Genomic DNA, 24,049 nt, shown 5'->3' on the forward strand with positions numbered 1-24,049 from the left:
CTGAGGACAGAGAGAAAGTGTGTGTGACAAATGGAGAGGAGGAAGTGAGGGGGGAGCCTCCAGAGACTTGGGTAATCCCACACCAGTGTGTTCGGCTTGTACAATATTCGACAGGTAGCTCGCTTAGCTTGGAGCAGTGCTGAGAAAGCAGATTGTACTTGGGGAATAATGAGTGTGCTGCGGTGCAGCCCAAATAAAGACACGACTGGAGTGCCGTTCCAAGGGAATACATTAAGACACACTTGGATTCACAAACATATCACTAATATTTGCTTTTGCTCCAACTATATTTAACATGATAGTCTGACTTGCATCAAAAAGTGCAAACAGTGTTCGCACCGCAAAAGTGAAAGGAATCCGCATCACATTAACAAAACAAAGCAGTTATTTAATTATTAAAGCATGTATTTAGGTAAGAACAGACATGAAGACAGATAAAGGTTTGGGGTTTTACTGTCCTCTTACCAGGAGACACTGCCAGCTGAAAATGATGGAGCTTGTCCTCATCTGGGAAATTGGCTTTGCATGTACCTGAACAGGAACAAATGGCAGAGAGAAGAGTTATCGGAGTGTTAGAGTCAAAGGGTAAAGCCTATTAAAGTTATTATTTTTTAAATGATATTATTATTACTATTATTACTTTATTTTTTTTATTACTTGTCTTTGTACCAAATAACAGCCTTGAAATAAATTATGTATTGATTATGTATTCATAAAACGCTTCTTCAGCCCCAGTGTGTTCGTGCATCTCAAAAAAGGAGCAGGATTTACGTTCTGGGACTCCCTGTGGCACCACATTCCCCCCTGGTGTTCATGGACATGTACTGCGCTCAAGACCACAGACATCACATGAAGAGCACCCCGCCCTATACTGTTAGACTTTTAAAACATGTAAATACTATAATGTATACAAAGAAAACCTGAAATAAATGCATCACTTCAGCCACTTTTTCAGCCGGGCGGAGCAGACAGTTTGTTGTGGGCTGCATGTAAATCACGGTGCTTTACAAATAACTGATGATGATTTCATCACATCTCACAGTTAATTTATCTTTTCCAAACTTTCTGTACTGAGCTAATAGATCATTTATGTTAAAATGGCCTGCATTACCAAAGAAATATGAAGAAATGTGCAAATGTTGAGATATGGTAAGACTGAGAAATCTGTCAAGCATGACATGCCCCACCAATCATGAGATATAACAGCATATTATGGTGTAAGCTGACAATTTAATTAAAAAAGATGTATGTTTATGTGTATGTGTCTATGTATGTGGTTATGTGTGGCAAAACAAATCCCCACCTCACACACATTTGTCAGTCATTTGGAGTCACTGAATAAAGAGTGATGGGCCAGACCAAAGAATAAACAAAAGAAAATACTTACCCCCCCACCCCACCCCCGTGGCAGCTGAATCCAGGCTTTAACCTAGGCAGTTAGCTACATCGCTGTAGGGTTCCCAGCCTTCAATACATACTCTGTTAGTGTGTATAAATTGCCTTGAGTCTTTTTTGTCTCTTGTTTCTTTTTTATTGTCCTCTTTTGTCATAAACTGCTTGTTACAGTCTGATGAATATGTTGATGAGGAGGTGCGCAATCATGAGAGATATTGTCACTTGCAAAATTGATGCAACTAAATCATCGGACGAAAACACTGCAGGCGTAGCAGCAGTGTCAGCGGTGGTGTTAGTGGGACCCGATAAAAAATTAGGAAGCACTAATTAGGCTGCCGACTTGCAACAGAGAGGGAACAGTTTGATAGTTTGACGTGAGCTACATGAAGACACTGATGCAGCTCTTGGAGTGAGAGAACTTGTATATGACTCGTAAGACAGGATTGCTACAAATTCTCTTCAGTTCAAACTTAAGAACATTTGGTTTCTTTTTATCCCTGAGGTCCTGTCCGCCCGCCACAGTGAAAATCCATCGAAGACATACAGCAAGTCCATTCACGTTCATTAGATGATGTCCTAATTCCACCCCCTGTTACTCCCCTACTCCATCACCCAGCTGTTCACCTTAGTGTCCTAAGGATGGAGGCCAACAACCCCAAGAACAACTTTGATGTTCATCTGGAAAAGCAGCGCTAAGAATGACAGGTGTGTCTTACGCACGAGCACGTGTTTAGTATTAACGAGTGCATTATTTTCATGCTGCTTTGTTTGTGTTATTGAGTGCATTGCTTAGGTGCCAAAGAAGTGTGTCTGTTTAATCAAAAGTAGAATTTCCTGTCAATCTGGCTTATTTACCAGAACTACAGTAAAAAAAAGATGTAATAAAATGGCATATTAAGCCAGTTCAGCTGCCACGCTTTCAGATGTGAAGAAGATGTGGGGCTCAAGTGCCACAAAAGTAAACATGTGGAAGTAAGAAAAACATAATGAATTCAGAGACGATGAGTCTGACTTACCTAATTGAATAAGATCGGTGTGTGTGTATGTGTGTGTGTGTGTATGCGTAAATGTAAAGCATACTTACTAGGGAGATTGGCTTCAAGTTCAGCAACTTCTGTTGAAAGAAACAAAGACTAATGAACGAGGGAGCAGAAAAGATGGCAAATACAGAGAGAAACAAACCGGCATGCACACAAATATGTGAGCTCCTTCCACACAGAGAGCTGACACTGTCACACTCACACTTTTTAAATGAAGTGCTGAAATTCTCCTCAGCATAAAGGCTAACGTCTAACATACAAGTTGAAAAATAAACTGCGATCTAAAATCAACAAAATGTAGCTGAGAAAAAAGACAGAATCACTGGGTCAGTGGGCAACAAAAAGGAGGAATGAAAAGGAGAGGAAAGAGAGACGAGAACCAACAGGAAAGTATGCACAGGGTTGCTGTTGTTGTAGCTGGCATCGCCTCTGGGTGACGTCTGGTTGGATTTTTCACTGCTTATTTGTGTCGGTTGGTTTAACATTTTAACAACCTACAAAAACAAGGCGAGAGGGGAAACGTTTTCTTTGGCCTCTCTGGAAAGTCTTTGTTGCTGTTCTGGTACTTCATGCTAAGAATCCTCAGACTGTCATAACATTTGACATGTACAGAGTGTAGTCGTAATTTGGTACTTCAATGACTTCAATGACTTTTACTCTCCTCCATCCACATGGATGTCAGAGCATGGGGTCAGTTATTAAACATGCCCCTCTGAGCTAGTAGGGAGTTACTGTTTCTTTAATCCAATTTATTCATCACTGCACTGCATTACTTTTCAATGAAGTTATTTCACACAGCCATCTTTGAGAAGTAATGATCGGTAAGATTCGATGTGTAAAACAGACCCACGATAATAAAACAATGACACCTCCCTGGCAAGAGTCAGAAGGAAATGTAATTTTAAGATCTTGTCAGGAAGCGGGTTCCTTTTTGCTTCAACAAGATGGACTATGTTTTACCCAAACATCAAAGAGACAGAACAAGCTTGTCATCTGCTGTTGCAGTATTAGGAAGAGCTGGTCCCAGGTCAGCTCATTTAGCAGTTTCCTGCCTCAGAACTTGACTTGACCTTGTATTATTATTATTACGCCTGTGAGCATCAACCCATATTACTTCAGTACCCTGAGGGAAAAAAGGACGATGTACTGGAAGAAGGATGATGTACTGGAAGGCAATATACAGACAGATGACAGATGTCCACCTACCTTCATATAGAACTAGAACTACTATTAACATAAACACTATTGCCATACAAAGTCTGTTAAATTAAAGGTGAGAAAACACTGTAGAAAACGGTGGTGGGAACAAGGGGTGAAACTGAGACCAATGTAAGCTGCATGACAAAAACTGAGAAGGACAAGGACAACCCTTTGAAATTTAAAGGAAAAAAGAGGAGGCAGGTGTCTGGAAGCTGCCCCCAAGGCAATGAGAGATGCCTTTAAATAAACACCAAGGAGAAAGGTAGAAAAAGAAATAGAAGGAGAAGGAGAAGCCTAAACATGCATGGAGGAAGAGGAGCATGAACTATTTTGTATTACTGTGTGGAAATAAGCCAGAAAATAAAGTCAACAGATGACTGCCTTGGCCTGCTCTGTCAGTCCTCAGATACTCAGATACTTGCTGCCCGGTTTGTTTAGCTTCTGTATAAAATACACACTGGACAAAGTGGACCGTGAGCACGCTACCTTTGGTAAGGAGGCGGTCCCGGATGGAGACCCTGTGGGTGGAGTCAGAGGCTCCAGAGGCACGGCCCGTTTTTCCTCCATCATCCCTCTTCAGCTTACTGGCCAACGTAAGCATGGCTGCACTGCTGTGATTCACCTCAGTCTGCCCCACGCTGCACTGTGCTGCACTGCACTGCTGCTCAAATGCCTGACAATCACACAGACCATGAAGAACAAATGAAGCAACTGCATCACACTGCAGAATAGAGAAAAACTGCACATTGAATAGGGCACATCTGTCCACGAAAACAAGTGTGGTAAATATGTCATTGTAATAATCATCTCAAATTCACTCCAGTGAACTAATTCTAAATTGCACACAGATGTGAAGCTGTTGTGCACGTCAGCAGTTCTCTTGTCTAGACGTCTCTGCCCTGTGACCGACTGGTGACCTATCCGTGGTCGATAATACAAAGGCTGGATGGACAAAAAGGAACTACAGAGAAGGGTCTTTAAATTTTTTTAAAGCTTGTGTGAGCAGCTTGAGTGAGCTTGATCTGATTTTCAACCCTCACATATTAAGATTATCTACAGACTGGCTTTCATGGCCAAGAGACAAACAAAAGGACAGAAAAAACAAGTGTTGTTGTGTAATAAAGTATTAAGTTATAGTCTTGTTATGCGAGATTAACTGCAACCCACTGATGTAATTACGGTAATAATAAAGCTTGTTTTTGCAGGATGTTCCTTTTCACAAAGCCAATTTCTATAACAGACAAAAGCTGTGCAGTAAAGGCTAGAGGAGTTAAACTCTGATTATTTAGCATCAATATTCATGACCAACTCAAACTTGCTTTCAGAGAAATGAGAGAAGTTCATTTAAAGAGAATACTGTATGTTTTTTGGAACTGCTATTGAAAGACATATAATAATGGCCTGCACATGAACATTTCAGCTTTCAGCTCTGCTGAAAGATACCAAAAACATAAATTAACTATTGTGGATTTCAACAGTGCTTATTCAGTTATGGGGTCCCTGTATGAAACCAGAAACTCAAAAGTTCATATTCAAAATAAACAAATAACACATCTCATCTCTGATGTTGTCTTTTATTTATTTCAAAAAAGCAAATGTACCATAGAGAGGAGAGCCTGCACAGAGAAGCATCACAAATCTTATAATATGAGCATCTGGTAAATCATATTCAACAGACTCACAGTAACATCAAAGTAACAGGGAGAGAGAAGAGTACGTCAGTGTCATGCTTCTGCCAACTTTCCTATTAATGTTGCTGCAGCAGGAAGCCATTATCTACAGCATGGCATTGTTCAACTCAAGTGCATTTACCCTCATGTCTTCTGGTAACTATCAATGCCATGCAAAAGCAAACTGCCTGAGAAGCTGTTTACTCATTTCCAGTGAGGGTTTCTTGTGCCCTCTAGCTGTTATTAATTTCACATTTATTGTATATGTACTTCCAAAGTGGATTAAACAAATTCAACCAAGAAAAAACAGCCCACTAATAAGTTCGACCAAGATCATGTAAGAAAATACTAAACATCTAAATTCGCAAATGATCTAAAAGTTGAATCATTCACACACTTCTATCAAATATATTTAATAAAGATCATGACGAGAAAGCTGATTTGAAATTTAAAAGCACAATATAGTATGTTAACATCTAAAAACACAACAAATAACTAAATTTCCTTCAAGAAGAACTTAAAGGAAAATGAAAACTTTTCCAAGCTTCTTGCCTGGTGTAGCAGCATCCATACAGGCCAACATCTAACACATCCTCCTTACATCACTTAATCCACTTCATAATAATTTAGTGCTGCTGATCTCAGTGACTCATTCTGCTGTTTTGAAAATGTTTGGTTGTCTCTATTCTTCTGCTAATGCCCACTAATACAATGTTGTAGTATGCCACAGGTGGTGAGGAGCCCTTTAAAGATCATTGAGGGAGCACTGGATGAACTCATTTGGGGCGCAGCAGAGAGTATCAGGTATCACCGAACCCATGAGTCTGACTCAACACCCACCTGCCTCAGCTGTCAGTCACTTGCTCACTGACAAACGCTACCTGGGCGTCAGTAAAGTAGGAAGAGGTCCAGACAGCATAAGAAGACAATAGAGCTGGCGCACTGATTTTTACATCTACCATATAAACAAGCACAAGTTGATGAAAAATCCGTCTTTCTTCTTGTCCAGCACTCACATCCAACTCCTCTGGTCTTCCCACCTAAGCACAAATCTTTTTACAGTGCATCAATGTTATTTGCTATAAGCACATCTATCATATATTGTTAGCATATCGAAGTACGATTACCTGTTCAGTTAAAAGGGTATAGCCTATCATCTATTTATAAATGAGAAAATGTTCAGCAACTCGACCAAGACCAAAAGAGTCCAGCTACCATATACTCAAACACATGCAAAAGTGTATCCCACATTAGTCCTCCTGTGCTACTGAAAGCCAGTGAAACAGACCTTGACTTGATGCGAATGTTTTCAAGTTCAGTTACCGTCTCGTCTCTGCACTTTTAACCAGTTAACTGACCGTAATACCGCTGTCACTGCTAATCACAGCTAGCTAGACACTGTGCCGAAGCTTAAAAGCAGCCTGTGTTCAGCCTTATTCTTCACACATGTGGTTGAGTAACCGAAGACATGACACCTGTATAAATCAGTGGAGACCGATTGTTAAGAAAGTATCCAGGCTAGCCAATGTTAGCTCGTGTTTATATGAGCGTTGTTTTTTTTACCTGCTGTCTCAGAGCTAGCGCTCCGTGCTACACCATAATCAGCTGCCGTCCTCTGCTTTAGGGCTTCGACACCCTCCGACTGCAGCCGGAGATTATAGGAGGCACGTCCGACTGTAAATAACTTCAAAAATGTTTATTTCAGGGCTCAGACTGGATATGGAGCTGTGGACTGATTGGAGAATCAGCTGTTAGAACTTCGTTCCGGTGTCATGGGCAACGGAAGCGCAGTGCATGCCGGTCGTTATTGTTGTCCGTGTAGACATGGCGGCAGTGAAACAGTTCCGCAGAGTATTAAACGAGTTCCAGTAGGTTCTTGTAGGTTCGTCTAGAATTATATCAGGTGTATATTTAGCTGTCGTGGTGTAGCCTTCACATACATTAATATTACTATTAATATCATTTATTTTTAATTAATATATCAACTGTCAAAGTTATACGTAGAAAAACCTAGGTTTATAAGTGACTTCATCTCAGCTCATTAGCCAGGACAAGATTCTTCCACTATCCCAGGCATTTTAAACCAATGTTTAAAATGAAACGAGACTTGTTTTTTTGTTGTTGTTTTTTTTAAAGGTGAGAGAATGTATACCTGCAAATATATTTGCTGGATACCGTGCAGTAGTCATGTGGTAGGATAATTGCTGAATGCCTCGTAGTTGCCCCAGTCTTCCATATTCTAGAACAGGGTTCTGGATTGTGGATTCGAGGTGATAAATCTGACCAGCAGTCGTAGAACTCTAATATAATGCTTAAATAGAAGTATCCACATGATGAAACCTCATATCTGCTTGGCCAGGGCGCGCGCACGCACACACACACACACACACACACACGTATGCGCATGCCGTTTAAAGCACCATTTGCAAAACGGAAAACTGAGACTCGCTGTTTGAAACAACAGCTCATTCGTTTCTTGGAGCAAACCCAGTTCACCCTGAAGTTATTTGGACAAAACAGTGATTCACTCAGCCAGTTGTTCTGGATCCAGGGGCATACAGGCTGTCACTGTAAACAAGAACATGTTCTTGACTGACCTGCCTGTTTAAATGAAGGTTTCAGAAAAGAAGAGTCTATTAATCTTGGAGCGGGTGATTACATTGTATTTTTGTATTTTATCTAAATCTGTTTGGACAGGTGTTGGCCATCAGGCTTTCTGCGGCGCTCATACTCTAAAGCATTTGCCCCTGTGACAATATTATGTTCACTCACTCCTCTTCACATGGTGTGCTTAACACATTGCTTTTGTTGTTCAGTGGACGTCGAATGGGGACAAGCCATCTGTGTTTATTTATAGGAGTTGTGCTGTTATGTTGTACAGCTGTAACTGAATGGAAGGGAACAAGCTAAATAAATTCTTTAAATAACGTTTTAATCAGCTAAATAAGGCATGCAGATTAAAAATAATAAGGATATTAGAAAAACAACATTAAGGGAGTATAAGTGAAACCTTGTCAGGAGGGACATAAACAGAACAGAAGGTCAGAAAGCCAGATGGGATCAAACCTTCTGGACAGTTAGACCATTTTCTGAACATACTGAAGATATCAGCAAATAAAAAGTTCCCTCCTCTCCTCAAATGACTCATAAAAGAGAAAATCCACAATTGGCAAAAAGGGCACTTTGAGATGAAATACTTGTGTCTTCAAGCTCAGGGCGTGGGGGTGTGGGGTGATGAAAGTTTATTGTGCTTTTCTATCCAAAGGGGGCAATTAACTGAAAACTGAGGATGCACCTTAAGGTATCTCAGGCTGCTGTTTATCTTCGCAAACAGCTCTTAAAATTCTAAAAACAAATGAAATGTTAAATTAGCTTCTGTCAACTTTGATGTCTGTAGCTCAAGAGTGACTTGGAAAATGTTTGTTCACCTCAAGTCAAAAACATCTGATGTCTGCATGCCAGACACAAAGATATTTGGATTTGTTGAGTTCGTTCCAGGGTTTTGGTTGTCTTGGAGGCAATTAACTGCCTCATCACTTTCATCTTCACATCCTTGACTGAAATCCAGTCACTCATCTTCTTTCACTGATGAAACAGGTTATGGAAATTTCTTGTCTCATTAGTGACTCTAAGAAATCCTGTTGTTTACAGCCCTCGCGATGTGTGCTATTGCGCACTCACTTGAATTAAAAGGGACAGTTTACCGCAAAATTAAAAGTAAATATTTGAGCTGTTAGATTAGAATTAGCAAAGAGCCCGTAAATGAATTTTGCAAAATAATCAGTGTTTTACCACCAGTTACTCAGTATGTACATGAAAGTGACATCTGGCCGTCAGCTTAGATCAGACTGTGACTGTGACCGCGGCAGCAGTGACAGCAGCCCTGATGGCTCTAATCTTAATCATGCAAAACCAAAGTGTTACACCTGAGGCTTTGTGTTCCTCACTGGACCACATGACCCACATGCGAGTGTAGTGTCTATTCGTTTTAAGAGGGAAATAAAACTTCTCTACAGCAGCACAAATTATGCACCTAACAATACAAACAAATAACACAAATGATACAAATTTGAAATCAATCAAAGAAAATAATTACTCTGTGTAAGCAGTACTCATGTTTCAAATTAATGGCTGAGCAAACACGAGCGTAGTCATTTTGTTTTTTAACTAAGTTATGCAAGTGATTTAGATACTAAAATTTGAGTTAAATTAACTGTGGAATTTGATTCTGATAAGGGACGACGTTTCTTAGTTTAGTATTTCAGGTAAACCAAGCATGTCGGGAAGGCATACACACCCAGTAGTAACACATTACAGGACAAGATGAATGGTTCCTCACATCTGGTTTCCCTCAGGGTCCCATTACATTGGCTGTAAATTCCCTGGACGATGTAGAGATAGTAGACAACTTGATAGGAAAGGGATGTCTTAATGTGCACTGACACAGAAAAAAGTTGGTGGCAGTACTTTGTCTGCCCTCAGGCATGCAGAAATCTGATGTAATGTGCAACGTACACCCAGCACCAAGAGGCTCACGACTATCAAAAGCTTATATCACTGGGTGACTCGTGCATTTAGTCAGGGGAGGAATTTTAGTTTTTGCTACTTGCTATCATAGAAATGAGTACACTTAATGAGTACACACAGTACAAATAAGTGAAAACATTTTATTGAAAATTAAGATAATATTCTTAAACTGAATTATGTTTTAAATGAGAATTTCTTTCACAACGAAATGCCCACATCTGTCGTGCAGGGCTTTTTGTTTTAGCACAGATTGTGATGAGTGGTGCTACACACAGCACTTTCAATGAGGAGATGCAAACATCTGCACAGCTGACACGCCAGGCATGCTGTCGCTCTTTTACAGAACAGCTTGTTTGGTTTGAAGTCTGTCCAACTCACCCAGCAATATGTGAACACAAAGTGCACTGAAAGTGTTCAGGTATCACAGCCTGGCATCACTGACTTAAGATGTAAAGTGCATTTGCTTCTGTCACACAGAGAAAGAGAGAGAGAGACTTAACATTTAAGACTTAAAAATGATCTTGAGAATCAATGAAATCCTACTGACTTTGAATACGGGTGGAGGAGGATGTAGGCTTTTTCTGGCTAATGCAAATGAGTATGCAAATTTCACTCACATTTGTATATTCAAATACTGCGTGAGTCCTGAAAATATCTGTGACACTGATAAGCTGTATCATCCTACCATTAAAATACACACAAAAAAACCAAACAAACACTTGAAGCAGAGTGTGCTGAGTTTCGTCTGTAGCTCCACGAGACGAGCTGACGTTTTCTATCAGTAATCTTCCAGACAATAGTACAATGTTTGTAAAAGATCTGAGTGGACATCTGAACAGACAGAAAGGAAAGCTCAGATTAGCCAGATGCTGCCATGTTTTTTTAAACAAAAACTTGAGGCTATTTCAAACAATCTAGCCTCACTTTCCATTTGTGTTGAATCTCCATTTGAAGTTTTAAAGCCAGTTTAAAATTTTACCGTCCTTTCTTACAGCATGCTTTAAAATGTGCTATTAACAGAGGATTTTACTAAATCTATGATTAAGATCATTATTATGCTTTCATAAATCACTGGAGAAAATGGGTAAGACAAAGACATTGATTAAGAGTCTGAATCTTTTGGTATTGAGATATTTCCAACTTTGAGCCTGCTGTGCTCTAAAGCCATCATACCTCCCAATTTCTACTGAATCAAACAATATCACAAACTGAAAAGGTTCAATTTGGAGTTCCCATGCATTTCATTATGTAAAACAGTAAGTTATGGCTGTTGATGAGAAACTTCTTCAGTTCCATTACATTATGGGCCTGACCAGATAAACACTAGAAAGTTCCAGAGAATTATTTTAGTCATTACTGTCTACTAAGCCAATTTGACAACGGTTCTACCAGATGCAGACAACACAAATATCAGGACACCTGCATCAGTCAGAATCAGGTCGTGGCCTCAGGTCATGCCAGCAGCTACCAACAGCACAAAAGGAGTGATGGCATCACTTCTCTACACTGCCAACTCTAAAATGTGAACAAATGTTTCACAGGATGTCTCAGATGCTTCTAACACTGAGAAAGTGGATAAAGAACAGATCAGAGGGAGATGCCACAACACGACAAGCTGTCATACTTATACATCATATAAAAACACAACATATGTATCCCTACAATAAACCAGTCGCATGAAAGAAAGCACCAATAATCACATTTGATCAAATGTCTCCCTCTAGTGGTGTTTAGCATAAAAAATGCAGATACTACTCTGTTTCTCTTTGTTTATAATGACTTCAAAATGATTAGCTTAATTACACATAACAGGTCACTTACAACATTTAAGAGTAGTTACTGAATAATGCAAGCTTCACACAAATATTTTCTGTTCACCAAATCAAATGTAATTCTGCACAGTTTTCAGCACATTAAAATGAGAGGCAGAAGAAGACTGTTGTTGATGTTAGATACTGATACTGACTGAATGTATATTATATTTGTTAGTATAAAAAAAAATGTAAAATCTGATCATTTGTGCAACTTTCTGACACCAAACACTATTTGATGCATCTTTAAAACAACTGTTCGATATTTCTTTCTTTGAGAGCACCACTCTCACGTCACCATGGTAAATTTGTAGAAGCATAGCTGAGCACAAAGAAAAGAAACACACAAAAATTTGCATATCAGCACCAACAACAAGTTATGTCTCAGTTGTTTAAGCCTACAAGAAACAAAGTGTAAAGAAACATCATGTAATGGAAGGCTCGTGGTTTCCCCATATTCTTAGTCTTTGTGCTAAGTTAAGCTAACAGCTTCATATTTAGCCTACAGACGTGTGTGGTAACAGTATTACCAAAAAATTACCTAAAGTATTCCTTTCAAATATGTGCCATCTGTAGACACAACAGAGACTTCAAGCTTTCAAGAAACAAAATCTAACACGCTAAGTGTTTTTCTGATGTTACAGTCACAGAGAAATGTTAATAAAATACTCGGTGATAGCACACGTTTCCGTCTCATCATCTACAGTCATGCCTTTGCTGTAACTGTGGGTGCTGGCATCCGGATCAGGGTTCCTGTGGTTTGCATGCCAGAAGGCAGAAATACCTCATAGCCAACTCCACCTCTGTCTCCGCAGAGGTCACCTTCATAATGGCCATCAGCCTGGGGAGAGAAACATGGGAGACAGAGGGTGTCATTGTTCGGTCAAAAAAAAACAACCTCTCCGAGTCATATATTTGTATGCTGTACATGTGCTACAGCAAGGTATTTACCTTTGACAGATGTCTTGAGACAGTCTTTTGGCTTTCTGCGGGTCCTCTCTCAGTAGAGCCTGATAGCACGAGAAAGATTCCACCATCCCCATGTAGCTGGACAGAGGCACGGACCTTTTCACCCACACACAGTCGTGCCTGTAATATAGAAACACACACACACACACATACAGTCAGTATACTGTAAATGCATGTGCATATTAATCATAGTAATGAATTTATTTTTCATTAGACAATGTTTTTCTTAGGTCTTTAGTTTGCAGTGTGTGATGTTGCATTACTTCTTGGACATGACAGAAATTTACACGGCAAAAAGTAACTTTAAAGAATTGTGTTATATGGCTGAATGGTGTAATAAAACATGTCGTCACTCACCACTCCTTGACGGGGTAAGGGATGGATTTATAGGCCTCCCGGTATAACTCGATAGAGCTTGAACCCATGTGGGGGCTGCGGTAAGGATGCAAGACTGCATAAAACTGATAGAACCAAAGGACAGGAAGTCATGAGATTGTTTATTTTGCTATTTATTTATTTTTGTTTTATCACTAATGTGTTTGCTTCAGCCATTTAACAAAAAGAATAAGTCTAAATATGTAGCTGTGTATCTTTGTACAATATATCCAGAGTTAGTGTGTATTTCTGAAAGTGCAACACTTTAATGGTGTCAACTAATAATCCACATTTTCACATAAAAAAAAAATGCACCTGACCGAGTGCAACTGATTTGAAGTATTGAAGAACAAAAAACATCCACTAGATGATGCTGTGATGTTATCAAGGGTGAGTGTGATGATGACGTGCAGTATGTTGTACAGAAGCTCCTTTTGAGTTCATGGATCACCAGATGAGACAAGTGTTGACGTTTCTGTCTCAGAAATGCTTGCCTGGTGTTGAAAAGGGGCTGTTGCTATTTGTCTTTAGCATAAGACATTTTGACACATCACAAGAAGTCACAGGTGTAAATATTGACATGAATGAGGACAGAGTTCCATTCAGCTTGTTCAGCTTGTGATCTCTGGTATTGTTCATGCTGTCACACTGTCATAGCTTACTGAGACACTTGAATACAGCAGAGCCTTTGTTAATGTTACTGGTGACACCTGTGTTTTACATACCGTGACAAGGCAACATATCTGCTGGTTCAGGGATCTTTTTTTATTTATTACAATAACAAAAGTGGAGAAAATTCAACTTAAAAACATGCGTGGCAAGGTGGAAAACAAAAACATACATGCCTGCTTGCATAAGACTCCGATGCTGCAGTCATTTTCTTTGAAAACTGATCTATAGACTTAAGGTGTGTGTGCAGTTCACTTGTGCTCTAATGACCTTCATATCCATGTAGCAGAAATTATTTTATATTATACTTTCTACCCCTACCTCTGTACATATATAAGATGGTATATCATTGCATGCTGACAGGTTTCCTCAAGTCAATATTTTTGTCAATACCTCCTTGCAGACTTGGTTGAGTGTGGTTGAGCAGCAGTCAGGGTAGCTAAGCTCCATGTCAAAGGTGTAGTTGAGCAGAGCCAAGCAGCCATGGGGCTTCAGGACTCTGTGGACCTCCTGGAGAAAGCGAGGTCGGTCAAACCAGTGGAAGGCAGACATGGCTGTCATCAAGTCCACTGAGCTGTCACCAAATGGCAGCTCCTCAGCCAAACACTCTCTGAAGATGGAACATAGCAACTGCAAAATCAAATTTAGTTCTGACCACTGCAGAAATAATTTCAACATGAGCATAAAATAACTAAAAAGTTAGACGAATAAACATATATATACTATATTTACAGAAGTATCCAGACATACTTCTTTATGGGGCTGCTTTCAGGGGTTGGGCTCGTCCTCTGATTTCCAGTGAAAGGAAATCTTAATGTTTCAGCATACCAAGACATTTTGGACAATGCTATGCTTCCAACTTTGTGGCAACAGTTTGTTGAAGCCCCTTTTCTATTCCAGCATGACTGTGCCCCAGTGCACAAAGCAAAGCTCCATAAAGACATGGTTGGAAGAGTTTGGTGTGGAGCAACTTGACTGGCCCACACAGAGTCCTGACCTCAACCCCATACAACACCTTTGGGATGAACTGGAACGAAGATAGTGAGTCAGGCCTTCACATCCAACATCAGTGTGTGACCTCACAAATGCTCTACAGCATGAATGGGCCAAAATTCCCACAGAAACACTCCAACATGTTGTGGAAAACCTTCACAGAAGAGTGGAAGCTGTTAGAGCTGCAAAGCTGTCTGTGTGTTTGGAACGCAGTGTCATTAAAGTCCCCATTGGTGTAATGGTCAATAAGTCTAAATATGTAGCTATTGCAGCATGGAAATTCCTAATAACAAAATGTAAAGCATTATTATTAAAATGATAAATAATATGCTAAACTGCAACAGGAGCTGCAGATTAATTTAAGTTAGTTGCACTAAACAAAAAATGGTGCTAAACAGTACTAGAAATTGTTCTTTGGCTTGTAGTCACAAAAGAACAAGAACCACTGAAGAAGCACTAATGTTTTATAATGCACCTATAACTAATCCTGTGTGACATGCTCAACTGACTGGACGTTTGCTTCATTGGACAGGCCTTGCTGCATGACCAACTTTCACCAAACAATGGTCACATTGTTCCTGCTTTGACCAAGTAGTCTGTCTGATTTTCAGAGCTGAAAAATGTTGTGATTTTAATTCCCTGCACGCAATTTAAAAAAAATTAAAGGAAAAATAATCTAATAGTGAGGCACAAGGTGTTTTCAGCATGCATTCGTGTATTCGAAATCGTTATTTACAGAACTGAGTTTAAAAAATTAACTCTGATTACTTGTGACTCTTGGTTGCTCCATGCTTACCTATATGTGATGTTTGGCTTTTGCGCATGCTGCAAAGCCATTTCCACCTGGGCAGGACTTACATCTGTACCCACCACAGAGGTAAAGTGTTTGGCCAGCAGCACTGTGCCCTGTCCTGAGCCACAACCCACATCCACGGCCAGCTCAAAGGGATGACCTTTCTGACAGAACATTAACATGTTATGTTACATTGCTGTAACATTAGCTCTACCGTTATCCATTAACAATGACACCTTGCAATAATTCATTTGGTAATTAAAACATGGTAGACACTATTTTTCCACCCATACTTACATGTTTTTTTACAAAGTCAAGGATCTGTTGCATCAGATGATCTGATGGAGATGGCCTATACTTCCAGTAGGAAGAAGTATGCTCTTTGCCTTCAAACAGACGATAAGCCATAGCCAACTGATGTCTTTCTGAACAGCTGATTTAGAATAGGTTTTTAAAAAGAGAGAAAGCAACCCTCGTATCTTGTGATTTTGCTGGAGAAGAGAAGCTGCAACTTCCACTTTGAAAAGACTGAGCATTCCAGTGATCCTTTCTTCCTGCAGCCGGATAAACACACACAAAGTAGTGAATGGGGGCGGGAACTGGGAGGTCCTTTTTCTTTCACTGCTGTGTGGTGTGTTTGAAAATGAGGGCCCTTAAAGGGGCAGGTCCAAGACTATTGTCTTTTCATGGTGTGGCATCTGTTGTCAACTTTTTTCTGTGTGTAAATGGCACAACAATTCCATGTTTTTGAATGTAATTCATGATAATTAAGTAAATATCAGGGTTTAGCTCAAACGTCTGTGTGGTAAGGGTTGGCTTATGGGTCATGTGATGGTATGTGTCTCTGCCAGTACCAATCACAACCCTGGAGATGATGTGGGTTGGGTACAGATGGCAGACATACAAGTGTGCTCATTATGAGTCCAACTCTCTGAATCTGTAATCTCATGGTACTTTTTAACAAATGGCTGTTGGGTTACTCTTTGTTGCATGCAGCCTTGATTTGCAGAGCAATAAACTAAACAACATTTCAGCAACTTCTTTATAGCTTTATTTCTTTATTTCTTTATTGTCAAAGTTTTATGCAAGAAAATCACTGGGAGAGCAGGAGTTCTGCTGAGGAAAAAAAGGTTTATTTTCGAAATGCCACATTCAACACACACTTCAAGATTTACTCATCCAGTCCACATTGTTGATTATTGTGGTTTTGATGCCAGGACGCAGTAGTATTCCAGTTCCTGCTCTATTTCAGTGTCAGGGGAAATGACTCCCATCTCCTCCAGAAACCTGTGAAGCAGCGCAGTAATTGATTAGCCAGCTCAGCGCTCAGTCATGTCTAAAAACATTTAGAAAGTTAGTAGTCACAAAATGTATGAAGAATAAATATTAGATCATAATAACAAACATACGAAATGTGCGTACTGTATGTGTACTCACCACATAATGAGGACCAGAGAAAGTTTTTAACCAACAGAGTGAGGACAATTTTGGAAAGTGAGGGCATTTTTGGTTGGTCCTCATGGTTTCAAAGGGCAGGTTAAGACTTGGTTAAAGGGTTAAATTATAACTACATTTGGTTTAGAGTTGGGGTAATAGTTAGGGTCAGGCATTTAGTTGTGATGGGTAAGAGGCAAGGCAACAAATAATGTCAATGAGGGTCCTCATTAGAAGAGAAGTAGAAGTGTGTGTGCGTGTGTGCGTGTGTGTCGGTATAGATGACCTCGTCTGAGTCTTGAGCAGCAGGTCTTCAGCAGCTTTGGGATCTTTCTTCTTATAAGCTTGGAAAATGGACCAGGACTCAACGAAGCCCAGCAGGTTCCCCACAGATATTGAGCTTATCTGAATACACTCAATCCTGTTGTATCATTACATTGATGTTTTATCACATACAAAGACAATTCAGAAAAATACAAAGAAATAGAGAGAATTGTGATTTCAAATGCGAGCTAGTTTATTATTGCCCGTCTCTGACAAACAAAGGCGCACAGTCAGAGGGTACAAAATCACCTGCTTTGGATTATTATTTACTTTTCAGTGTCCTCTGCTTTTGATGTGTAACTTAGTAACGTATTTGTCCGTTTAGTTATCAGAAAGTTGTGTTAATGTTTGGTCAGTCACAGTCAGTGTTTGTGTGGTATTTACCTCTCCTTTTCTGGAAATTTTATGGCAGAGTAGAGCTCTTCCAGCTTACTCTCATTTTTAGCTACTGGATTAGCAGCATATGGCGACAGCACCCGCTTCATCTGGAAGTGAAAAAAATATATTAATGTTGTTTCCATTTGTGCACTGTGCTTCTACTGCATGCGATATGTGCCTGAGAAACCAATAAATGAATGTGTTTATGGCATGTGTGGACGATGCTTATCACTTGAATCTGTTGACTGACCAACCCAGTGTTGACACATTGTTATGGCTGCCAATAAAAAGGTGAAGCAGAAATCAGGTCACAGCTCAGATAATGAGTAACAACAGCAGTAATTTTTAATTTTTAATTGCAGTATGAATGATTTTGTAATTGGTACTGTCATCGGTACTATTTTTGCAGCTATGCAACTGTATAATTTATTCATTCACTGTCTGTCTGTATTTGTGTGGCCTCATCTTTTCAGCATGTTATTAGCTCTTTGTTTACACAACGGTGTAAGATTCACACACCTCATAAGGTTTAACCGGATTGCCATGAAAGTGGAGGTTTAAGTCTACACCCACCTCTTCATAAATGTGATTGAGTCCACAGTCCTGGTAGTGAAGCTTGGTGTTACGGTCACTGAAGCCCAGCAGAGCAACACAGCCCCGGGGTTTTAAAACCCGACTTGCCTCGGCCAGGAACCTCGACTGATCAAACCAGTGGGCTGCTGATGCTGCTGTCAGCAAGTCAACAGAGCCATCTGGAAAAGGAAGCTCCTCTGCTTTCCCCATCCTGCCAGTACAACAGGCAGGTCACATACAAATACACAATGCATATTTTATTGTCAGAGAGTAAGATCAACCACACATGTGGAGTACTGCACACACTCCTACCTGTATTTGATGTTAGGGTACCCTGGCACAGCTCTGGCCTCCTCTAGTTGAGACTCACTGATGTCCATACCCACCACTTCCTTGAAGTGTGGCGCCAATAGCCGTGCATTCTGACCAGTCCCACATCCCAGATCCACCGCCAGCACATGTGGCTGTCCCTTCTGGGGATGTTAACTTTTTGTCAAGATGCAGAATGTTGCAAATTTCAACTATGTTAATTCTCACTTTGAATGGACCCTTTATGAGTTATGATACCAGAATGCACTGTATGTATATCCACATTACATTTGTCCATGACATACCTTTTTGTCCAGGTATTGAATAATAATGTTCTTCAGCTCATCTGGAGGCATAAAACGATACTTTTGGTAAATGGAGGCGTGATCTTTCCCCTCAAAAAGCCGATACGCCATAATGGTTTTGTTTTACTCTCCCCTTTCAGTTCCGTTGCCAATTTTCTCTGAGCACTGCTCCAAACTGTCTTCTCCTTTGTTTGTCTCCCGTCTTGTTTGCCTTTTATTTTCTTGTTTTTAGTTTATTTCACCCTCTTTTTATCTTCTTGTCCTGCATTTTCTCGTCTTCCTGCTACATCCTTTGTTAAAACTGTTTTCTGCTGGACACTCACACACTGGGCACGCTTATCTAGATTTCACTCTTGACCCACTTCCTGGAGTGTAGTTTTTCAGAATTTGCTTAACTATTTCATGCCCAATTTAAGATACATTTTAATAGCAGGGTACATGATCTCCGCTGGATTATTATAATAGCGTTTCATATCTTTTTAGTACCATCTTTTGCTTTAATACGCCTCCATTGCATTTTATGATGTTATTTCAGTGAATCAATTTTAGTACGGAGGCTCTGAGAACTCATAGCACTGCATCTTAAGAAAACAGTTGCAAAAAGAAAATACACAAACAAACTGGGAAAAAGCCTTGATCAGTTTGTCTTCTGGAAACAGTTTACATTTAGCTTTTGCTCATTGTAGTGTGTTAGGCTCTAAGGCCACTGTGGTTTAGATTGTTTCACAGATGCATTCTCACGCAAAATCTCTCATACTCTCCTCAAGATTCCACATTTTAAAGTGGCATGTCATTCATCATGCTAACATGAGCCTGGTGACCAGCTGTGCCTCTGGAAATGCAACATGTGTGGGGTCACTGCTATAGGTCATTCATTTCTGTCTCTGGAAAACAATGCCTGACAGAGTTTGTTGTTCATTCTCTTGACCATTTGCCGAACTGAAAAACATCTTTGTTTTGGTTTGATTACCAAGGATGCTCCTCCCCGGTAGCAGCACTTGTTTAATTGCTCTTGAGGGATCACAGAGATAATGACCTGTTGACCATTTCCAACATAATTGTTCTACATTAATAACCTTTGAAAAGTGAAGCATACACTTTACTGTCCCATGGGATCTCATTAGTCTTGACATTGTTAAACACTGCCTCTGAGGTGTTCAGCTTAAACTTGTCATATTTATCACATCTGTCTTTTCATATGTTTTTCCTCTCACTAAAACTCACCTCAAGTCAGTGCAACACTATTCCCCAAGCTCTGTGTTTCAACACCTGGTGAAGATACACCAGGGATGTCATGACAGTGGTGGGCATTAAGGGGGACTGAGGGACTAATAAAGGTCATTACAGTATCCTTACATCACTCATGACACAACCCATGTGTGCGTGACCAGTTGTTTTGAAAGGTGTGTAATGTTCTTAAAGAAAAGCAAAAGATTACATCACATGTTTCATAATAGTCTCTGTTTTTCTTCTGATCCCTCTGAGTGACTCAACTGGCACGCAAGATTGTAAAGAAGTTCAGACTTAGTCAGTTTTACTGCATCTTCCTTTATGTCCATAAACACATTTGTGATCAGAACAACATATAGTACACATGTGAGTAAGTGACACAGCCTTCTAGTGCCTGTTGGAATTATGATGGAAGGAAAGGGATAGAAAAGAGGAGGTTGGGTGTTACATTTTAAGATTTCCAGGTTGAAAAAGAGAAAGTAGAGCTGCAAGACCGTGATGAAGTGCTAATTTTTAATAGCCAGTTTACATTTACTTTTTACTTTTTCGTGGTTTAAGCAGCCAGTGAATTTTCTCGAAAGCCAAAGTGAGAAGTGTTCAGTTGGTTGTAATCTGCAACCTCAACACTACATGCCTCTGAGTCCTACACGCTGGATCTATAAGGCCCTCTGATTCTTTGGCATAAATAATCACAATAAAGTTTTCTTTGGGATAAATGCGAATTTGGAGAAGAGTAGATAGAGGGTGTAGAGGACGTGGTGGCAAACAGTTTTTTGACCACTTTAGGCCACGTTTGATTTGTTTTCTGTGAAGTTTCATTAAGCCTTGAATATTCTTATAATTATGAAGATGTTATTGTACGTAAATTTTCACCAATAAAGAAGACTGAAACCTTTTAAAGATGTGGAAGTGCGTCTAAATCAGCCACCCATTCACTCTACCCAGGGCTCTGGTATGGAAAAAGCTGAGACAGCATTAAAAAGATCCTTGTGGCTTTCAGTACCTGATTAAATAAACGCTGGCCAGCTGTTTGGTACAAGTGGTGCTAAAACACTAAGCAGACAACAACCCAAACTCCTACTAGGAATTTGTCTTAGTGTTTGTGCATACATAAAACGTAAGAACAAGTAACATATAATAATAAAATAAAATAAAATAAAATAGAATAGAATAAAGTAAGACAAAATAAAATAGAATAAAATAAACATGGTTCTGGAGGTAGTACAAGTGTGAGGAAGTACAGAGTGGAAGTAGCGCGAGTAAGCGAAGTAAACAGTGCAAATGGTCAGACATGAGCATAGAATTACATGTGAATCAGGACAATATATACATATATGTACATATACATTGTACATACAATTGTATATGTAATATATATATATACAATGTATATATGGTACACATGTAAATAGCAGAATTTTTTAGATTTTTACTACCCATGTAAATAGATAGATATAGATTTATTCTTATCTTGTTGTTTATCCTATTTTTATATTTTTCACTTTTCTTTCTTGGTTGAGAAATCTACAAGTGCAATGTCTGATAGAAAAAGGAATTCTGATTCTGATTCTGATAAGGATTTATGGCTTCAACTTTGCATGCTGTCATAAACAATAATGAAACTGAAAAAATAATAACACCAAGATTCCAGGATTTGGATCTTTAAGTAGCTTGTGCTGTCTACATGTTTTTGACCAGACGTCATTCTCATCTTAACCTGCAGAATTCAGTAAGAAAACAGATTTTGCAAATGATTTTGCATTTTTAACAGTCACTGCATTCAGTGTGTTGGAAATGTACAGTATATGATGAAGAGTTCTTCATCTCCTCAGTCAATATCAAAGTTCACTTTGTGACTCATTAAATTCTTCCATCCTAGATTCCCCATGGAGTGACAGCTGCAGATTACATAATGCGGTGTGACAAGTTAAAGAGACGTTCAGCCTCTCCTGTGAAACCACTGGGGTTAGCTGCGATGCCTCAGACCACATACAGACAACACGAGGAACATTTATGGACTTATCCAGTAGACTACTATGACTCTAGTCACGCTCATTGTTGATGTTACTGATTGTTGAAGACTTGTTACAATTTTACAATTGCATGTTTCTTTTGATCCTCTAGCATTATTCCTTTCTTTGGAAATATCGATTCCCTTTTTTTCCCCCTCATTTAATATTAAAACTTCAAAACTCCTGACTAAACAGATAACAAGGAGTCCCAGCTGTGGTGTAACTGTTAACAGGATCCAGAAATAGACTTTTCTGTTTTCATCAAATAAGCTCTCATACTGTCTATGGGATGAATGGAAAACAGTACTTATCCCCCATATTTTGACCTCACCATGTTTGTGAACATAGGCAACTACTGTTACCCAGTGTTTGTCTTGTGTTTTCTGTTGTATGCTTTTATTATCTCAGCTAATCTTGTGATTATAGTGGTAATATCACGGGAGCGCACGTTACATGAGCCCATGTACATTTTTATTATGTGTCTTTCTGTTAACTCTCTATACGGCTCTGCTGGTTTCTTCATCAGATTTCTGAGAGATCTTCTGTCTGATACTCATTTGATCTCACGAGCAGCTTGTTTTACTCAGATCTATGTCATTTACACCTATGCATCCTATGAACTCACGCTTTTAGGTATTATGGCTTATGACCGGTATGTTGCTGTATGTCAACCTTTACGTTACCACAACAAAATAACTCCCAAGCTAGTCTCTAAGCTTGTAGCCTTTGCATGGATCTATCCAGCCTTTTCTGTGACAGCCTGTGTTTATCTGGCCTCCAGACTTCCACTGTGTGGAAACAAGATACCAAAGGTGTTCTGTGCAAACTGGCCTGTTGTAAAACTGTCATGTGTCAGTACTGCGGTTAATAATCTTATTGGCATGCTTGTGTCCACAAGCACAGTCTTTCTGCCTCTCTTTTTTGTCCTGTACACATATGCAAGGATTTTCCTCATTTGTAGGAAACGCTCTTCAGAGTTCAGAGGTAAAGTCATACAAAGCTGTCTGCCACACATTATTACATTTGTCAGTTATTCTGTAACTGTGTTTTGTGATGTTGCTCTCAGCAGAATTGATCTTGAGGATCTTAATCCATTTCTAGCTGTAATCTTATCACTTGAGTTTGTTGTGATTCCTCCCATTGTGAATCCTCTTGTGTATGGCCTGAAGTTACCTGAAATTAGAAAACTTATTTTAAGAATGTTATCACAGTCAAAACCTGACATATAAACTAATCCTCTGAAATGGGATTAACCCATGCTTCATAAGTAAGTGGTTTTATCAAGAGTTTTTCATCATTACTTTAAATTTCTGGCTGCAGTGAAGATGTGTTACACAAAAGGTGAATTCTATGTTTTAATCTGTCACTGAAATAAGTTGTAGAGTTGCAAGACATGTTAATTAGGTTAGTTGGCCAAGGTGTCAATGTGTGTGTCTGTGAATGATTGTTTATCTCAAGGTATAAACTGGTGGTGTGTTCAGGTTGTACCCCACCACTCGCTCAATGTCAGCTGGGATTGTTTTTCACCCTCCCACAGTCCAGCAAAGTTAATGTACACAGGTTTATTTATTCATTGATTAAAGTTGTGAAAAACGTATATGTAAAATGTTAAATGACCTGAAATAAACCCTTTTATTGTGAAAAGAGACCAGATGAAATAACATTTTGAAACAGTGAATTTCACCAGTTTTAAAAATGTTTTAGATAATCTCACAAGTTGATGATCAGATAACATATTTTCATAAAGTAGCCTGCATTATAATTATTACCTGTTGCACTAGTTTAGTTATAATTCTGCTGTGTCACAAAATAAAGTATTTTATCTTTCTGACAGTCATCCAATTATTAGCTAAGTAGTGTTCTAGCTAAGTAGGCCTTTCCTCAGCATATCACTAAAATGCCTCTCATCAGTTAAACTCCCACCCAGCTGTATCTCTCCTCCAATGTGCTATGCATTGTGCACTGGTCACTAAAACACTACATAGACAGGTAAGATGAATTTCAAACATAACTGAATTCGGATAGAATAGTTGAGGTTATGA

The 24,049-nt window shown here is 39.4% G+C and overlaps 4 protein-coding genes across 5 annotated transcripts in view; 1 reads left to right on the top strand and 3 right to left on the bottom strand.

Moving 5' to 3' along the window:
- Window positions 1–7,130, bottom strand: part of ube2f (ubiquitin-conjugating enzyme E2F (putative)) — a 30,514-nt gene extending 23,384 nt beyond the window's left edge. Inside the window, exons 1-4 of one of the 2 annotated variants that reach the window (XM_046404201.1) lie at window positions 6,869–7,130; window positions 4,122–4,308; window positions 2,480–2,509; window positions 466–531 (exon numbers count right to left, since the gene is read on the bottom strand). In XM_046404201.1, the coding sequence (XP_046260157.1) occupies window positions 466–531; window positions 2,480–2,509; window positions 4,122–4,236 (211 nt within the window). In that variant the 5' untranslated portion in view covers window positions 4,237–4,308; window positions 6,869–7,130. The remainder of the gene's footprint in view (window positions 1–465; window positions 532–2,479; window positions 2,510–4,121; window positions 4,309–6,868) is intronic. The other variant, XM_046404200.1, reaches the window with a different exon arrangement.
- A 2,879-nt stretch (window positions 7,131–10,009) lies between these two features.
- Window positions 10,010–16,367, bottom strand: LOC124067337 (demethylmenaquinone methyltransferase-like). The gene is made up of 6 exons (XM_046404620.1): window positions 15,740–16,367; window positions 15,446–15,606; window positions 14,050–14,266; window positions 12,970–13,073; window positions 12,595–12,732; window positions 10,010–12,484 (listed from the first exon to the last, which is right to left on the bottom strand). The coding sequence occupies exons 1-6, from the start codon at window positions 15,848–15,850 to the stop codon at window positions 12,388–12,390; spliced, it is 828 nt and encodes a 275-aa protein (XP_046260576.1). The 5' UTR covers window positions 15,851–16,367; the 3' UTR covers window positions 10,010–12,387.
- Window positions 16,368–16,483: 116 nt separating this feature from the next.
- zgc:162396 (uncharacterized protein LOC555292 homolog) lies at window positions 16,484–19,096 on the bottom strand. Its single transcript, XM_046404621.1, has 6 exons — window positions 18,766–19,096; window positions 18,464–18,624; window positions 18,152–18,362; window positions 17,585–17,685; window positions 17,163–17,297; window positions 16,484–16,729 (listed from the first exon to the last, which is right to left on the bottom strand). Exons 1-6 carry the CDS (start codon window positions 18,874–18,876, stop codon window positions 16,639–16,641), a joined length of 810 nt encoding a protein of 269 aa, XP_046260577.1. The 5' UTR covers window positions 18,877–19,096; the 3' UTR covers window positions 16,484–16,638.
- A 2,939-nt stretch (window positions 19,097–22,035) lies between these two features.
- LOC124067336 (olfactory receptor 6N2-like) lies at window positions 22,036–23,528 on the top strand. The gene has a single exon (XM_046404619.1). The coding sequence runs from the start codon at window positions 22,301–22,303 to the stop codon at window positions 23,234–23,236; it is 936 nt and encodes a 311-aa protein (XP_046260575.1). The 5' UTR covers window positions 22,036–22,300; the 3' UTR covers window positions 23,237–23,528.
- The last annotated feature ends 521 nt before the right edge of the window (window positions 23,529–24,049 follow it).

Source organism: Scatophagus argus, chromosome 11 (assembly GCF_020382885.2).
Source record: "Scatophagus argus isolate fScaArg1 chromosome 11, fScaArg1.pri, whole genome shotgun sequence".
NCBI classification, from domain to species: Eukaryota; Metazoa; Chordata; class Actinopteri; family Scatophagidae; genus Scatophagus; species Scatophagus argus.

What these genes read in the sequence shown, in the direction of transcription:
- zgc:162396 (XM_046404621.1), bottom strand. Translation starts at nt 18,876, where the DNA reads ATGGCGTATCGGCTTTTTGAGGGGAAAGATCACGCCTCCATTTACCAA. An exon ending in TTCAATACCTGGACAAAAAG is followed by an intron (nt 18,625 to 18,765) that starts GTATGTCATGGA and finishes TAACATCCCCAG; the next exon opens with AAGGGACAGCCACATGTGCT. An exon ending in AAATTTCCAGAAAAGGAGAG is followed by an intron (nt 17,298 to 17,584) that starts GTAAATACCACA and finishes ATGATACAACAG; the next exon opens with GATTGAGTGTATTCAGATAA.
- LOC124067336 (XM_046404619.1), top strand. Translation starts at nt 22,301, where the DNA reads ATGGAAAACAGTACTTATCCCCCATATTTTGACCTCACCATGTTTGTG.
- LOC124067337 (XM_046404620.1), bottom strand. Translation starts at nt 15,850, where the DNA reads ATGGCTTATCGTCTGTTTGAAGGCAAAGAGCATACTTCTTCCTACTGG. An exon ending in CCTTACCCCGTCAAGGAGTG is followed by an intron (nt 12,733 to 12,969) that starts GTGAGTGACGAC and finishes TCTATATTACAG; the next exon opens with GCACGACTGTGTGTGGGTGA. An exon ending in TCTCAAGACATCTGTCAAAG is followed by an intron (nt 12,485 to 12,594) that starts GTAAATACCTTG and finishes TTCTCTCCCCAG; the next exon opens with GCTGATGGCCATTATGAAGG.